This window comes from Crinia signifera, chromosome 3, assembly GCF_055691185.1.
Source record: "Crinia signifera chromosome 3, ASM5569118v1, whole genome shotgun sequence".
In the NCBI taxonomy this organism is placed as follows: Eukaryota; Metazoa; Chordata; class Amphibia; order Anura; family Myobatrachidae; genus Crinia; species Crinia signifera.
The window spans coordinates 239444497-239463864 of NC_139219.1; the positions used below are offsets into that span (position 1 = coordinate 239444497).

Below are 19368 nucleotides of genomic sequence, written 5' to 3' on the forward strand. Positions count from 1 at the left end.
CAGTACACACAACCTCCGTCCGCGCAGGCTGGGCAGCTAAGGAATTGTCCCTCTCCCTGCTTTCTGTTCTTGACTGTCCTGCTCCAGCGGCTGCCTTCTATTCCCCTGCACTCTGCACTCTGGTTACAGAGCCCTCCCCTTCTACAGGCTTCAGCACAGGAGCTGAACACAACAATAAGGTTAACTCTTTCAAAACCTGGTTTTCTACAGTGGTATGCAAAGCATTCAGTGTATGTGTCATCACATGTCAGCATATTTGTGTCAGTGTCTGGGTGTCTGTATTATGTCTCTAGATATCAGCGCCTGTCAGCATCAGTGTCTCTATGTGCAGTCCGTGTGTCAGCGTATCCCTGTGTATAGGCGTCTTTCAGTGTCCATGTGTCAACATATGTGTCTGTGTCGGCGTCCATGTATCAACTTGTCAGCGCCCGTGTTTTAGGATCTGTCCATTTGTCAGTATCTGTCTGTTTGTCGCCGTCTGCGTGTCCATGCGTTAGCATCTGTGTGAGGGGCTGGGGGCATGCCAGAAGCTCACAGAGCGCTTAGCATGCCTCCATAGTGATGAAAACGGGAGGCATGGCTTGTGGGAGCATTATTCCCAATAAGCCTTTCCCCCTCTCAGTGAGGTCACACCCTTTTTCTGGCGGCAGTGCGACTTCGTCGACAGCGGACATCTCGCCCGAGTTCAGTGCAGTACAAGATGTCCGCTGAATTCTGACATTTTTTTTAAAGGGGAATTAGCTTACAAGGCAAAACCATGCCAAACCATGCCTAGTAAGTTAATTCCCCTTTAAAAAACATCAGAATTCAGCGGATATCTCGCACTGCACTGAACTCGGGCGGCATGAAATTCAGGCCATAGTGTAAGGTGCATTTAGATTTGTGGAGTATAAGTTTAATGACGGCATGTGGCATATAGTGCAAGGGGCATTATGATGTGTGACGTAATGTTTAAGGGGCATGGGGGGGGGGGGGCGCCAGAAACTTTTTTGGCTGGGGGGAGCAAAATTTCTAGTTACGCCACTGGCTGGATCAGTAGATTGGCCTGGCGGGTGTAGGGAAGAATTTGGCCCATTGCACCCATTTCCAGTGGTGCATTGCAGTCTGGGTAGCGTGGGTCATGTCATGATGTCACGTGGCTGGACCAGCAAACCTGCTTCCGCACTCAGGGGCTGCCCCACTGTTTGGTGGAGACATCGGATGCATGTGCTTTACAGATCTCCAGATATCAAAGATTGCTGCAGCAACTCTGTGGCAGGAGTGGTGAGGGGAGCAGCAGTGGCAGGGAGCAGTGAATTTTTAATTAATTATGGTGCGGTAAGTAACACCCACACTGGTCTCCACGCACTTAGTGCCTGTAAGTACATACCTTAGAAACTGTACCCAGGGCCGGCCTTAGGCATAGGCCAACTAGGCAATTGCCTAGGGCATTTGGAATGCCTAGGGGCATCAGCAGCTTCTGCTGATTAAAATGATATGCAGCATGCCTATATTCTGTGTGTGAGTGAGGCTGTATCTACATATGAAATAGTGTATTAATGGAAATCACTGTAACATAGCATTCCGTATGCAGGTACAGCCACAGTCGCACACAGAATATAGGCATGCTGCATATCATTTTAATCAGCAGAAGCTCCTTGTGTGTGCTGGTCATAACAATGCAAATAAGACGAATTTTCAGCAAAAAAGGCACCGAATGGGTGTGCTGGTTCTATTTAAAATATTGCGGGTAGGGACACCAAAATGATGACTGCCATGATGAGGGTTGATGGTGCTGGGAAAGGGGAGACGGAACTAGTGGCAGTGCTAGGGGGCAACAGTCAAAATCTTGCCTAGGGCGTAATTTAGGCTAGGGCCGGCTCTGACTGTACCATTGAAAGTATAGAAACGGAGGTGTGGCCACACAACCTTCTCCGTGGCAACGCCCCTTTCTGGGTTGTTTTTTTTACCGATTTCTGACCCTCAGATGTTGGAGGGTATGTCATAGGTGCTAAATCTCAGGAGTGGATGTGGAATTCATGGAACAGTGAGGCAGATGTATCAAGCCTTAACAAGAGATAAATGCAAGGGTGATAAGGAGAGATAAACGTCCAGCCAATCAGCTCATTACTGACTTTTTTCAAACACAGCCTGTAACATGGCAGTTAAGGCCCCCATACACTATACGATTTGGGCACGATTTCACCCGATTCGGATGAATCGGGCCATGAAATCGGGCCAAATCGCATGGTTTGACAGCCCCCCCGATCCGATGCGCGGTCCTGTGCGCATCGGATCGGAGTCGGGCAGTCGGACCGGCTGCACATAAGATTTCCTAAATCTTATGTGCAGCCTCCGGGCGGGGGACCCCAGAGCCAGGCAGGAGGAGAGCGGGCAGCGTGAGCGGTGACAGACGCTGGGGAGGGCGAAGCTGGAGAGCCGGGCTGGGGACACAGGCAGCAGCGGGCGGGGGTGGACGCCGGTGAACGGAGCTGGCCGGGCGCAGCATGACCGGGGACGGGGAGAACGCTGCAAGAAAAAAAAAAAACATTACAAATGAATTGGAAGCCAGTGATTGGCTGAGAGAGCTCTCTCAGCCAATCAGCAATTGGCTGAGAGAGCTCTCAGCCAATCACTGGCTTCCAATTCATTTGTAATGTTTTTTTTTTTCTTGCAGCGTTCTCCCCGTCCCCGGTCATGCTGCGCCCGGCCAGCTCCGTTCACCGGCGTCCACCCCCGCCCGCTGCTGCCTGTGTCCCCAGCCCGGCTCTCCAGCGCCCCCCCACCGCCCGCTGCCTATTTGACAGCTACAATGCCCGGCTCCCCCCCTGTTGCTCCCCAGTGTCCCTCACCCCGCTCTCCCCCTGCAGCTCCCCGGGAGTTTTATATGATAAATCGCATGGCGATTTATCATATGCACAACTTGGCACATCAAGTGCCTTATCATGATGGAAACCTCCCGGGGAGCTGCCGGGGAAATCGGGTCCGACTTGTCCCTAGGACGAGTCGGGCTAATGTATGGGGGGCCTTACAGTAGCAGGTGATTGGCTGGACGTTTATCTCTCCTTATCACACTTGGATTTATCTCTTGTTAAGGCTTAATACATCTGCCCCACTGTGTTTTAAACAACAAAACCCCAACAGCTTTCATTGCCGTCATAGAGTATCAGTGCAAACACATTCTAACATTATGGTGAAGGCTTTAACAAATTACAATCTTAGGTCTTTGGCGTAGCATGAGATTAAATTTTACAGCAATTTTGGTAATAAAAAAAAAACAAGGTTTTCCCGGGCAACGCCAGGTGGGTCAGCTTGTCCATGAATAAAGGAAAAAGTAATTGTGAATTCTCATTTGTATAAAATTGGTTTCTACATATATGAATTAAAGCTTGCACCTAAATGGAAATTGCAATCTATAAAGCCATCCACAGCTGATGGTCTATTGAACAGATACATACATTTTATGATTATCAAGTGCAAAAGACCTGACTGTCCTTTTTGATATGATATGTTAATTAATGCAAATGACAGTGAGTGTAAGCCTATCCATTTATGAAACGCAATGAACAATCCAATCAAATGCTTGACCTGAATGAAATGGTAAATATTGCGAGAGCAGTAGCTGAATACAACATGAGTCTACTCCTTCCAGCTAGATAAAAAATATTGTCTAATGTAGAGAACCACTTAGCTAATTAATGCCACTAAATATTGTACAACAGCTACAGCTACAAAAACAAAATACATACACTCACCCTGATGAATTCTGGTAAGAAGCAACACATCAACATATTATGTTGCCTGAAAAATACAAGCCATTAAGAGAAATGGCAAATAACCTGGTTCAAGTTCAAGATGTTTGCATGAAAGATTTATTTGGGACACTTTGTTTTGCAATGGAATAACAACCTGTTCTTTCTGTCACTGAGATTAATAATGGAAAGGCAGAGGTTTTGTGGCCAATAAACTCATGCTTTTTGTGAAACACTGGTCAGTGAGAATGTAAGTAAGCAAGTAAGTAAAGAAGCATAACAGTTAAATGCAAGTTTGTCATAATTTCACCTGCAGTGCATGTGTTGAACTAAATTCACATATTCATCTATATGCGCAATATTGTTTATAGAGTAGTGCACTACTGCACAGTCTTTTTGTTCTCTAGGGAGGTTTCATGCCCTATGCCAAGATGGCCACAAGATCTCTACTGAGCATGAGTGGGTGATAATGAGACAGAAATCTGTTGCTTAGTTCCTAAGAGAGAACTAGTTATTAGAGCACCTGCTGTCAAGCTGTTCCTGCATACCTTCACTGCTTCTTGTTTGAAGCATACAATCACACATTGGTGATCTGTGTAAAACCTCACACTGCTCAATCACCAGTGAGTATTGTTGTACCTGATATATATATCTATCAAAACAACTAGTTAAGGAAAATCAGGGCTGGATTTAGACCTTATTGGGCCCTAGTCAAGAAACAGGTTTGGGATCCACTGAAATTATCTGTAATACAGTATTTCCACCCTTTTAGCAATGCCCCTTACACAGTATGCCACACAGTAATGCACCTTACACATTCTGACACACACCAGAATGCCCATTACACATTGTGCCACACCGCAATGCGCCTTACACATTATTTTGCACACCATAATGTCATTTATACATTATGCCACACATAGTAATGCCCATTACACATTAAGCCACACAACGCAATGTTTCTTACACATTTTGCCACAAACCATAATGCCAATTACACATTATATTACACCATAATGACTCTCTGCAATGCCCATTGCACATTATGCCACACATCATAATGCTCCTTACACAGTGTGCCACACTCTGTTATGCCATTTACACATTATGCCACATACCATAATGTCCATTACACACTATACCACACACTTTAATACCCATTACACAGTGTGCCAAACACTGTAATTCACCTTACACATTCTGCAAGACACTCTAATGCCCCTTAAATGTTATGCCACACACACCATAATGACCCTTAAATGTTATGCCAAACACCGTAATTCATTCTACACTTTGCTGTGGATTTGTGATCTGTGGCTGATATTGTGACAATCCACGGCCGTTATCGGCAGAACAGGCCCGACAGCTTCTGAAGTCGGGCTCCTTCCATTTCAATGCTGTTGCTAAAGACAGCATTGAATAGGGAGCCGCCGATATTTCCCATGTCGGAAATAGCGGCAGTACATTGCATACCCCCCTAAGACTCTTGCTAAAGCAATATTACTGTGTTACTGTATCATACAGCCCACTAAGCACTTCTTACAATGGGGCAGATGTATTAAGCCTGGAGAAGAGATAAACTGGAGATAAAGTGGAGATAAGGTAAAAGGAGATTAAGCACCAGCCAATGAACAATGTTTAAAAATGACAGTTGGAAGTTGATTGGCTGGTACTTTATCTCCTTTTACCTTATCTCCAGTTTATCTCTCCTCCAGGCTTAATAAATCTGCCCCATTGTCCCTCTTGGAAAGTGTCATGTTGATAGGTATGATTACCCACTGCCCTCCCTTTTACATTAGCAGTCACTTTACATGTGGCAGCCATTCTGTGGTAAATTTCTTGGGCCCGGCAGGGTACAAAAGCAAAATAGTTTGAAAACTCCAGCTCTAAGGTGATGAATCACCAGGTGAAGTATCTAAAGGTGCACTCTCTGCCAAACAGAGCTAGATGATGACACACAGGCTGAGACACAGTTCACACAGCAGTGCTGGATTCCCAGTAGTGGTGGGGTGTGGAGCTCTTCACCTAAATGTTTCAATGCCCTTCTGGCATCTTTGTTAATAGTTATTTGAGGTATGCATTTTACCAATCTTCTTAAGGTTCTTAAGGCATCAGTTCATATTTGCATTGGATAGAAATGATTTGGAAAATATATGCAAAACAAAGCTTTCCCCCCAAATAAGTAGCGATAGGCCTATTGCAAGTAAATACGATGTAATCCCTGAAATAAAACTAGATCAAATCAGGAGTCACAGTGGCACTTGCAGTTGTTTGAACATTGTGCAAAGCTATATAATCCAATAGTCTTGCTTTTGATTTACAATGCAATTATTTGAAATTCCCATTTACTGAATTTTTAGTCTTGGAACAGGGATGGGATGATGACTTACCATAAATTCTGCTGTGCTCCTGTAAACGCTCAAAACTAAATTCCATGGGGGGGGGGGATGCTAAATTTTGAAGCCAAATACAAGACATCATTAATTTCTTGGCTATAGAATCTGATCATTCCAGTATGAATTTACAGTGAAATATTAAGTACACCAATCCTAAATTATTTTATTTATAATTATATTAAAGACCCTTAGTAAAATGAGGTTTCTACATAAATGTAATGGTGTCCAAACATTGAAAAGAAAGTCGAACAACATTAATAAAAAAAAAAAAATATATATATATATATATATATATATATATATTTTTTTTAAACATTATTAAACATATGCAAAAATTGTCCTTTAACTATGCCCTTACTATATTATTGAAGGAAGAAAATGTGTAAAAATAAAATCATAGCTTTAAAAAATTATTATAATCCTGGATGTCCATAGTGATATAGACACTGGAACAAGTTTATTTTTGTCCGTTATGTTTAGTTTTATTGACTTATTGCAAAAATTACAAAGGGAGGATTAATTATAGCTGTAGAACAAACGAACAGAACAAATTAGGGAAAAAAAATACAAAATAAACATAGAACTCTCATATCTGGAAGCTGATTTACTTATTTACTTATCTTTGAAAATAGTAAGTTCTAAATGCTTTCGACTGCTATCTGATGTATCCCTCTGGATGGGTGAATATTTGAGTGTCCCACCATCGTTTATAATTCTTTTTGCAAATCAGTCCTTTTTTTGCAATGAACTTCATTGAGCATTAAATTGAAATGTTCTGCTTCAACTAAATGGTGTGCTGCCTATCATATATCTACAAGGATACATGTGTTCTATATTATTCTACTGAGGATTTCTGCACCCGCTCCATATAGATATCAATGAGTGCGGTCCATACAAGTTTATATATATATATATATATATATATATATATATATATGTGTATATTTACACAAACACACACATACACACACAAGCATACAAAATGGGCAAATACACAAATGGTCAAATGAAATATAAAAGTTATTTTGCAGTACCAATGAATCATTTATTCCTAAAGTTTTTTCAGTAATAAAAAGGGGAAATATCCATAAATGTAAGACCAAGTACTGTGTTAGTGTACGTACATATTAATATGGCAGCACTTGTACTCATGGAAAGGTATATATTTCAACATTAGTCAAAAAATGAGCAAGGGCAAAGCTAAAATGTAAAATGTTGCATTTACTTTGGAAGCTCCCAGGGCACTTCACAGAACACCAGGTCAGGTATAGTAATATATTGAGAAAATGTACAAGTATTTTCCCACTGAGCTGTCAAGGTACTTCATGCTGTGAATATCTAACACCCTTGTCTGACAGCCAGGAAATGGCTTCACATTTATTTCATCTTTACATTTACCCAGACACCTGGTTTATTATTGTACTTCAGATGATTTCAGGACAAAGTAAATCTATTTAAAATAAATTAATATTGGACCTAATACCAGATAATATCCCCTATACAGTATGAATAGTCTCACCTAAACTTCAGCAAGAGATGCACATTTTTAAAATGTGATTATTTTCTGAGCAAATGGGAATGTTAACATGTAGCCACTTTTACAGTATCAGAATAATCCAAAAAGAAACTATTGGATTTTGTATTTTTCTGTATACCGTACAACAAAAGGAGATTGAAAATATTGTCTGCATGCTGTAATTTATGGGAATTAGTCATCCTACCATCTTTCATCCTGATTCTGCAGCTGAGTCCATGACAATTTAGGGATGATTCTAGTCATTCTACATTATGGATGTGCTTGCTGCTTTGCCTTCAGTTGTTTTGGCAATAAGGTAGTTTGCTTATTTTATGTAGGAAATTGCTGCTTTCTAAAATACACCAGTTTACTATATGGCAGGGCGCTCCTTTTTATTACAACTTTCCCATTGCCAGTGTACATGCTGGGGAAATGTTATTTACTTTATTTGAATATTTATATTAAAATGAATTTTAAACTTTGAAAATGTATCTTTAAACTATTTAAACGTTTTGGGGGTACAACGATGGGATATGGTCACTAGGTTGACCCTGTTGGGGTCGATATGCATTGGGTCGGCCAATGAAGGTTGCAGGGCTTAGGTTAGTGGTTCCCAAACTTTTCTGCATCACAGCACCCTATATCAGAATCATATCCACAGCACCCCTAGGCCAAAAGTTTCGGTACTTATGTAATATCTGGGCTCCTGTTTTTCTTATGAGACCGCGTCCCCTCGCGGGGCTCGCTGCGCTCACCACGCTTTGGGCAAGGTGGCTCGCTGCACTCGCCACACTATATAAAATCAACTCCATGCGTAGTTTGATAGTAGGGGTATGAAAAAATGTGGTGCATTTAACATGGGAGCCCAGATAATACATAAGTACCAAAGTTTCTTATTGGGAAATGAAGACAAAAATATTCAATAAATAAATTATGTTTAAATGTCAACTTTAGGTTTAATTATGTAGTGAGTAAGAAGATTAGCTTCTGTTTATCCAAATAGTTTCTGACTGGCAACCACAAGCACTGGTTATGTTTATTATAAATAATTTGAATTGGTCCTGGATTACCAAGTCGAGGCACCCCAGGGTGCCACGGCACACAGTTTGGGAAGTACTGGCTTAGGTCAACACATTACATAGGTCAACATGGCTAAGGTCAACAGGGAACCGTGTCCCCATGCATGCTTTGGGCACGGTGCCTCGCTGTGCTTGGCACACTATTTTATCCTCCCACCACGCAGTAGTGGATGGTAGGGCATGAAATACTGCCTGTCGGCACATGTCAGCTCAAATAAAGTGAAAAACTCATGTTGACCTTATGACTGTCAACCGTGCCATTTTCAACCTAATGCTTGTGTCAACCTTCCAACCATGTGGACTGATTTCAGACACCGACCTAAGCCCTGTCAACCTTCAGTGGTCAACCCAATGCATGTTGACCTAAATTAGGTTGACCCAATGTTCCATACCCAAAGTGATACGAAGCTGCTGAACTCCATTTCAAAATGTAGATTACTGCATAAGAAAGGGAAGTGCCAAGATTTATCGATCAATTATCACAGAACAATTGTGTTGAATCGTACAGCAGCAAGACTGGGCATTGCCGTCTACATGCCGTATCATGTGTATTTACTCTGTTATTTTTTGTCCCATAGGGACCCGCTGCAGGCAACATCAGCAAGTTCCAATCGTTTTGGGCACCCTTATGCCCGGTTTCAGCCATTCCTGCCATCCCGTCTTCTCACACAGGGCTAGGTGCACTATAGCACCTGCCCGCTCCCCCCTTCTCACTTCGACGCAGTTTTCAGCGTCTGTGTTACCATGGCTCCCACACTCTGGGTTTTCCTGACACACCCCCCGGTGACCCCGACCTGCAGTCCTGTGCGCCTCATGACGTCATCGACTACCCGCCAAGGCTGTGCTGGTGTTGGTTGCACGAGGTTCCTCTGACCCCCCACATCCCTATAAATGTAAGTACTTTGTTTCTCACTTGCCATGTCTTGATAAAGGGCTTTGCCCGAAACGTTGACACAAGCTTTTGGTGTTTGACTATTTATTTGTGTGAATCTGCCGCCGTGCAGTATTGACAAACCTTGGGAGTGCCATCCTGCCTGTTTTTGCTCTCTCTCTCTCTCTCTCTCTCTCTCTCTCTCTCTCTCTCTCTCTCTCTCTCTCTATATATATATATATATATATATATATATATATATATATATATATATATATTAGCTATGACACCCATAGCATTTTTAGAAAGCAACAAGGAAAAAGAAGCAATATGGATAACTAGGATAACTAGCATCAGCAATGATCTTAAAAGCTTTTATTAAACTACATCCTCCAAATTTGACAAAGATTAAAAAACGACCAAAGTATATCATAAAAACTAGCTATATTTTACATGGTATGAAGTCAAAAATGACTTGGCCATTGCTCTAACAAGCAATCATGATTCTTTCTGACTCGTATTCTTTCTTTCACATTGTAATCTATAGCTAGCAGTGTTTTGCAATATAAATGTATTTTATTATTTCACATGTACAATATATAACTGGAATTTACTTGCCACTTCAAATAAAATATAATTTTATTATTAATACAACTGCTGGTTGGAGTGCTATTCTCATGAAGATTGATTTGTACACTTCTAGGATAACTGTTGTAGTACACACTCAGTAATTTCACAGCATTTACAATGCTTTCCGATCTAGTTTAAATATTCTGTTTGGTATAACTTTGTAGACATTTATTTGTATGGCACTGATTTTAATACTATGCAACTTTCTTAATGACAATAATGAATGCAACACAAGTAGATAAACATGTTGAAAAAAACTGCCATAAAAGCTTTTAATTGGGAAGGAACTAAGAAACAATGGATGAGATTTGATAGGATGAGAGATTCAGAAACTGAGAGATTTGGTAAGAAATCTCCATTTTTTTTAAAGCGGCAATCATTTACACTGCAAACCCAGTTTGACTTTGAAGTGTAAATGATAACTGCTTTAAAAAAAACTGGAGATTTCTTACCAAATCTCCCACTTTCTGAATCTCTTATCCTATTAAACTTCACCCAATATTTCAGGTTAATGTAACCTATCTAAGGTTTCAGAAAGAAGGGCTATGCCTCTTGTACATATCGGTGGATAATTATAGCAGAAAGTTGCCCACAATAGCTTACATTTATCAGTCTATAATTGTAGGCAGATTCTGCTCACACCTCCTGTAATCTGTTGCTGTTACTAATTGAATCAATACAGTGATAATACTGTAGCCTTGTCTACTCTTCTTGGAATTCTGTGAATGCTTCTACACACCATGGTGAGTACACAAATTTTTCTTTCAGGCATATTTAACACCGACAGATTCCATCTTATATAGACTGGCAAACTCCAGAGTAAGTAATTTCATCGTTTTTTAGTATGAATGATGAAATATACATAAATGTAAAAAAAAAACAGTAGTGGTCACTATTGCCTCAATTTTGAGTGTTAGAAATAACATCTAAATACAATGTATAACATGAATTATATAGATTTAAGACACAAGGTGAACAATATTATCCCAGGTTTAAGAAGCAAGAATCAGGGTCAGACACAAGGCGCATTTGTGCAGTCAAGCCTCAGGCCTGTGGTCAGTTTAGGTGGATATAGAGCTTGTGCCTCTGGTAAGTTACTCTGGGCATCAGACCAGGTCACTGTTCTCTTATTTTGAAATCAGGTATGGAAATTTTTGGGGGATCATATTACCTTCACTTTAAAATGTCCACTTTCACTACTGGGGACAACCTAGACAATATATGAATACGGTATCAGAGTACAAAACCATCATGCAAGAAGAAAATGTAATAGTAACTCACCAATTTTAAATGATTCAGAAGTAAATTGGATTCCTCCATTTTTTAAAGATACCATAAATGGTTTGTTGTTAAAACTTTGTTCCTCAGAATTATCACATGGGTCAATATAAATAAGCACTCCTCCAAATCCAATTTCTTCTAATAATGAAATCTATTAGGGAAACAAATGGAAATAATGTATCTTAGTTATTCTAACTTTTACAGATCTCACAAGCTTGTGTGTCATGATCATCTCAAATACTATGATCATAACACACACGTTAACAATGTGATTACACTGACCTATGCTAATATACATATATAGCTGTGTACAGATGTGTCCACATACATAAATCCTCAAATTATGGTTAATACAGTAGTTTCATTTGATGTGCTACAAACTTTTTTATTTAGCTGCACCATGTGTCCCACCAATGACTTCTTACAAAATGTGACTGACACCCGTGGCTGATATTGCTGTGCGGGAGGCAGGAAGTGATGTGGTGTACATCCCAGCTCCTGGTGGATGTGCAATGCTACAAGTGGAAGCAGCTTGGGTCCTGTTCTGACAAGTAGAGTATTGAAGCCCATATCAGAGGAGAGAATTATTGCAATTATTTCCCTGCATGATGAATTACCAGATTACTACATCTATCTGGATCATTATGATGACATTTTATATTTTATCCCCTGCACATGGTGAGAACTACAACTATTTACATTGGTTTGGGAACCCTGGAAGCACTGAACACTGTACGTATATTTTTTCTGATAACGAACCATGTTTACAAAGTATAGTCCCCAGCCAAGCACTTTCCCTGTCTTACCCTCAGCTCATTCAATACAACAACATCCAAGCTATATAAAAATACTTTTAATACTTTTATTTTTGAACATTATCATTGTTTTAGTCAAGTCACTATAATTCTGAAGGTCATGGTGGAACTCCCAATGTGAAAAGATCTACTGTAGTTGCAATACACATTAAAAGGCAGCTATTACATGAAAAAATATTTTTATTACTGAGATCTTCATTTTTGTATATTAATGCCACCCGGCCAAAAATATTATACCGTATGTACAAATCCTGACATAGTCATCCTGAGGTGTTTAAGGGCTAAATGTATGAAGCCTTGAAAAGTGCTAAAATGGAGAGTGATAAAGTACGAGCCAATCAGCTCCTAACTAGTATTCATCATATTCTACTTCATCATATTTCCAGGTTTAGTATATCTGGCCCATAATAATTTATTAGTATATATATATATATATATATATATATATATATATATATATATATATATATATATATATATATATATATATAATGGAGTTTTCCACACCAGTAGGTATGGAAGCAGAGCACTCTCCTTAAATCACAATTCAGCCATGTGATAAAACGAAAAAGTATTTAATTTCCAGCTCGGTCAACACAGCATATAGCAATCAGAGTATACAAGCCCCGACGTTTCGGTCCCAACATGGACCTTTATCAAGGAGCATTTTTCAATGAAACATCATGTAGTCAGCGGCGCAGGAACAGCCTGGACAAGGGCAGGGTCAGCCAGCTCTTGCCCTTGACCCTGCCCTTGTCCAGGCTGTTCCTGCGCCGCTGACTACATGATGTTTCATTGAAAAACGCTCCTTGATAAAGGTCCATGTTGGGACCGAAACGTCGGGGCTTGTATACTCTGATTGCTATATGCTGTGTTGACCCAGCTGGAAATTAAATACTTTTTCGTTTTATCACATGGCTGAATTGTGATTTAAGGAGAGTGCTCTGCTTCCATACCTACTGGTGTGGAAAACTCCATTTATCTAATTGGGGCATGCTGTTGCATGTTCCCTTGCCGGGCACCCCACTGCTGTCTCCATTTGGGTGAGAGTGCGGTCATTCCACTTTTTCTATATATATATATATTTTATGAGGGACGAATTCTGTATATGCCCTATCTATCTATCTATCTATCTATCTATCTATCTATCTATCTATCTATCTATTCCAACCATTTACACATACAAAACAATGCATGTTCTATACACAGACATTTATGAATAAACCGCTGTAATTAGTATGTAATCCTGACCTCAGAAAGCAATCTTCATATATGGCGTTATAAAGGGTAACTTGCAGACATGCAGGGCCGGCGCCACCACTAGGCAGCTTAGGCATTTGCCTAGGGCGCTGGCCACTGGAGGGCAGTAGTGAGCAGCGGCAAATCTCTGGCTGAGAAGAGCAGCAGGAAGAAGTTGGGAGCAGGTAAGTGAGTCGTCCCCCCCCCTACGCTCCCCCTGGATCATGCCCCCCCATGCTGGTCATTGTCTGCGTCCCTCTGTGGTGGGAGTAGCGCCCGTACAGACCCTCCTTGAGCCCACCCAGTGCTACGGCCTTTGCTGCATCTCTAACACCCCCTCCTGCGCCGCATCTCCCGCCACCAACTCGACCCCCAAGCCCCCCTCCCTGGTGGTGGCCGCATCCCCCCCCGTAGTGAAGCGGCAGCGCCATCCGCATTGAAACCCCCCCGGTGAAGCAGCAGCGCATGCACCCCCCCATGGAGCGGGTGAGCGCACTGGAGCCCCCCCCCCCGCCTGGGGCACTCCGGTGCCATGCACCGGCACTGCCCACATACTGTAATGTATTATTACCTGAAGGATGTTTGACTACATTTTATGCTGCTATGCCACTATACAAGTGATCGGAATGTGTGCTTCTTAAACTGCATTTATTGATTGATTCCGCTGCCGATTTATTCACATAAAAGTGGAGTTAAGCCTCTTCAGAAAGATATTTGTAATTAGCACTTAAGCTTTCTGGTATCTTTACAATGATAAATGCTCACTGGTCAGCAGACATTAATATTTAATAGTCAGAGTATTATTATTTTACAGCATCATAAAGTTTATTGCTTTAAATATGTTGAATACCATGACACATATAAAAGAGTGCAGCCTGAAACTTCTTTCTGCAAAAAGGATGGATTTGATATATAGTTTTTATGATAAATAGTCCCATGACAAACAGCATTGTGAATAGCTATATTCTGGCACCATCTTTTTTAAATTATTCTCAAAGTCAACATATTGTAAAAGCTTCCTTGTTTCGAGTTAAGAGCATGGCACATGCATCACAAAGAGACATGGTAAGCCAGCACTGAATACAGTTGTCTTCATTTTGTTATGGGAGCAACTTCAATAATGTCCTGGTGCATATTTCAGAAACATATTGGGGTTTACTGTATTTACCTAGATGGGAGTTCTATTGAAGTTGGGATGTTGCCCAAAGCAACCAATCAGCATCTACTTCTTATTTATTTTGCACCTTCTAGAAAATAATACAATCTGATTGGTTACTCATAGCGGTATCATATCTCCAATAGAACTCCCATAGTGAATAAACCCCATTATGTCATTAAATACATGAGCAGTATTTCTTCCCCCCTTTGGTTCACTGTCTTATAACAACACAAAATGTATCCAATTATGCAGAACACATAATATATTGAAAATAGTTCTCATATGCCTTACCCTCTTACATTGCACTATATTATACAACATCACATTAATAATGTCTAATTGTCATTGAGTGATACTAAAGGCTAACACTGTTCATCACCTGTGTGGGGGGAATTCAAGTGTTTTGCTTGCAAACAGCCACTAGATGGTGCTTAACAGAGAAATTCAAGTTTTTATTCATTTGAGCTTGCACAGCTGTTAGCGCTGACATTACTGTCATGTTCTGTTATTTTGATAGGCTAGTGACTAGTTCAACAATAACTCTGTCTGCATTAATTAGTGACTACAACCAAAGCTATTGAAGTTCCCATGCAAAACTGTAATAGTGAGTAGACATGAAAGGAGGCTTTATCGGTGAAGTGATAAAGTGTCTGGTTTTTACCACGACACCCCCACTATCAATGCCAACCCAAAGTGTGGCGAGCGCAGCAAGTCCGTGAGGGGCGGCGGTACGCATCCTACGACCTTTTCATACCCCACCATCCACGTCGGCGTGGAGTTGATTTTAGATAGTGTGGCGAGCACAATGAGCTACCGAGCACGAAGCGTGGCGAGCGGGCGCGGAATACATGTAAAGTAATGCGTGTAATATGTAATACACCTATTAAGGTGCTTATACAATTAAAAATCGTATAGGGGACAATTTAACATTTAAAAAACTTATTAGGGAGCTTATACAATTTAAAATCGCATCGCATTGCCTTGTATGCCATATACAATGGTATACAATTTTAAATTGAATACAATGCCATACGACTGAATATCGTGGGCGCCGTGCTAGGAAACAAGTACCGCCAAAACTGTTGAGGGTGGTTATGCCAAGATCAAAACCTAATCTTGAATTAGAAATCAAACCAAAATACGGGAGTCCACACACATATGTAAATCTTACACTGTAATGTTGTAGCATAAAAAAGGAAAGATTCATCTGGTCACAGCATTAGGAGGCTAATGCTTAAAGACAAAGATAATTGTTTCCCATTAAGACAAATTTGTTAAATTAAAATTTTCCTATTTAAGACTTGTCTTTCACGTTTCTGTTAATATGTCTAATTTTAATAAAATGTGAAATTACATTTAATTGTATTCTGTATTTAGAAAAGAACTTCTCTGTGTTAATGACTCTTTTAAGGAGCCTCTATAATCAGCTCTGCTGCAGCTGATACATCCATTGACAGAAGTCAGGAATATACTGTATCACAGTGTCACCTGCATCTGTTTTGCAGTAACATTAATGCATTTTTTAAGTAATAGGCAACCTCCTCTATTCACCATTCTGCATCTCTCGTCAGTTTATGGTGGTGTCAGGTGTGACAAATCTATATACAGATGGAGTGCCTGTCAGCCAGCCTGAATTGCCCGATCTCCTGTGCTTGCTCAAGCTGGTGGACAGTAGCTCCATTTGACTGAGAGGAGCAAGCGTCTAACACGCTTGCGCCTCCCAGTCAGCATTGTGGTGGGGAGCTGGTGGAGGGTAGCGGCATGCTCCAACAGAATGGGGCATGTGAGCATCTCGTGCTTGCATGCCCCCCTTTGTCAGATGGTGCACATCGGTAATTGGCAATTCTATCGCCAGGAGCAGCTCCATTGAGAGCTCCTCCATTTGTACCTGGGACTTGTTGTGCATAACTAATTTGTAGTAGGATAAAGTAACATCTGATCAATGTGGGATTGAGGGTCAGATTCAATAATCCTGGTGAAGGATAATGTGGCTGGTCCCTTGGGACCAATTCAGACCTGTTCATATGGGTCAGAATTTGGCCCCTTCTTTGATGGTGGAGGTTCTGCGCATGCGCGTATGTGCGTATTTGCAGACCCCCTGTGTGAACATCTTTGACAAGTATCACATTTGCCGAGGCGTTAACATGGGCAGGGGATGGGGGGCAAACAGGGGATGGCATCAGGTGAACGGACAGCATTTTATGGTTGTTTCCATGAAAACACTGGGTGTTTCCCTGGGAATGGCATGGGGCGGGCTGCTGAAGTTACAAAATGTCTTCGTCAATCAACAGCAGAAATAAAAATCTGTTTAGACTGACTTTTATTTCTGATGGTGAGAAAAAATGATTTGATGGTAGGTGAGGGGATGCGGGCGGCACTGGTGACAGGGGGCGGGCGTTCAGTGGAGTGTTGGGTGGTGCTGACCTGTTTGCTAGGCTGCTTGTGTATGCAGCCTAGCAAACAGGTCTAAACCAGGCCCATTATTATCAGCCAATCAGCTCCTACTTGTCATTTCTCAAACCCAGCCTGTAACTTGACAGGTGGGAGCTGATTGGCCGGTGATAAATTACCAGCCACTTTATCACTTCACCAAGCTTGATAAATCTTTCCCTCAGTCTTTAAGCATCTGAAGTCTACTTAGTTCCATCACCCTGTTTTGACTCTATTATTGGTGTAACTGACAGCTATGGGACTACGCATACAGTATTGTAGCGCAGTGAAGGGGCTCATTACTTCCCATTCAAAATACGTTTCTTTGTTCCATGCACCGTATGAAGTTTTATTTTCACTTTACTACATTATACCACTTATAAAATTCTTTATTGTGTATCAAGGAACATGGGATTGGGCTTATTGCATTAACAATGTACTCCGTTGTGCCTAAAATCAAACACATAATTACTATCTGTCTCTTTTATTTTCTCTTATTAATGCCTACTATTGGATCATACAGGACTGTTCAATTTGTACTCCTTTTATGTCTGACTCACGGTACAGAATGTCCGATACAAAAACAGATGCTGAACTTAGATAACACAGAAATTACAGGTGGATCAAAAGGTTTATTTGTTCAAAGAAAAAAGTAAATAATTTAAGGAAACTCTGTCAGAAATAGCCAAAAGCAGATATCTGCCACTGCAATGCCGTTATTATTATTTATCAAGTCTTACCAGGAAAAAAATACATTGTTGTCCCATTTATTTCAAGGTTAGCTCAGGGTTGAATATGGAAATCCAATTGCTGGTTATATAATGTTACTTATCTAAAGAGATTTCACAGTTATAAACTCAGTTTTAATACAGAGGAAGTGAGAAACCTGTAATGTTATGTATTAAAACCTTGACACTATTGAAAATGAATTAGAGCATAATAGTTTTTTTTCTTCGACTTAAACAAAACAACAATTTTTGGGGGATAAAAAATATTCCAATATTCATAATCAGGTGGCACTAAACTAAAAAAAATAAATAAATAAGAAATACTCAATAAAGGATGAAATAAAGATCATATAAGTATCCTAAAGTGTTAACAACAACAAATTATCCATCTGTACAAAATTACATTTAATGGTATCTTTATTATAATAATAAATCCTGTATCTATGTATCCGATCATTTCAAGTGGGCTTTTCATATTATAAATCAAGGCTTTATGACTCCTGGGAAATAAAATTATGTTGAATGCATCATTCACTTGGATGCTATACAGCTTGTCATACTGTAAGTGCATGTGAACAGCTACACCCCAGCCATGAACACACTGAAGGTTGTAATGTCAATCTTGCTGTCATGGGTGCAGAGGTCATGTGGTAGCATAGTTGCCTATGCCCGATGGCACCTGTCTATAGTTTTTTTATAATGAGGCAGAAGTTGGTAAATACATAGAATACAGATATAACCGCACTCATCGTTGACAATATACCATTTGTTGCAGCAAATCTGCACCCAAAATAGACACAGGAGCATGGCGATCGGGCAGAACCAATTGCCGCTGATCTCACACATGGCAATTGATGCGGCAACGAAGAGTATACATCTGTATGACATCAAATAATAACTACTTGACCCATCTATACAGTGGCACAACTACAGAGGGTGCAGGGGGATGCAGCTGCTATGGGGCCCTGTGGATAGGGGGAGGGTGGGGACAAGGCAATCCCACTACACCCTCTTAAAAATGTGTTGCTCACTTTTTTATTTGTCATAGCGCTGTCTTGGTGGGTTCAGGGCCCTGCAGTGGACTTATATGGAGACATAGGTGTACGCAGCACATTGTATTAGGGTGTGCACTGCTAGCAGCACCCATGAGCATGTTTAGCACTAATGTTCCCATTTCCGAATGGGGGTTCTAAAATGTCAGGGTTGAGGGCCACCAAAAGCAGAGATCCTTTTCTTTCATATGACAAGGTTTTACGTGGATTCAAGCACCAGAACCAGAGATATGGGGAACTCAAAGGGATCCCATTCATCCCATAGGACACATCCATGTTTAACCTGGACAGTAATACATGCCTGACCGGGCGCCATTGGGGGCATTATTTGGCTATATAAGCTGACAGTTTGTGAGATGTGATGCGTGATACTAGGACCTGCTGGCAGCTGGGTGGACGTGCAGGTGGCGGCAGGCAAGTGTGAGAGTGTAGCAGACATTA

The 19368-nt window shown here is 40.9% G+C and overlaps 1 protein-coding gene across 1 annotated transcript in view; it reads right to left on the reverse strand.

Moving 5' to 3' along the window:
- Window positions 1-19368, reverse strand: part of NAALADL2 (N-acetylated alpha-linked acidic dipeptidase like 2) — a 570750-nt gene that overhangs the window by 219479 nt on the left and 331903 nt on the right. Inside the window, exon 5 of the mRNA XM_083177727.1 lies at window positions 11505-11655. Coding sequence (XP_083033853.1) covers window positions 11505-11655 — 151 coding nt within the window. The remainder of the gene's footprint in view (window positions 1-11504; window positions 11656-19368) is intronic.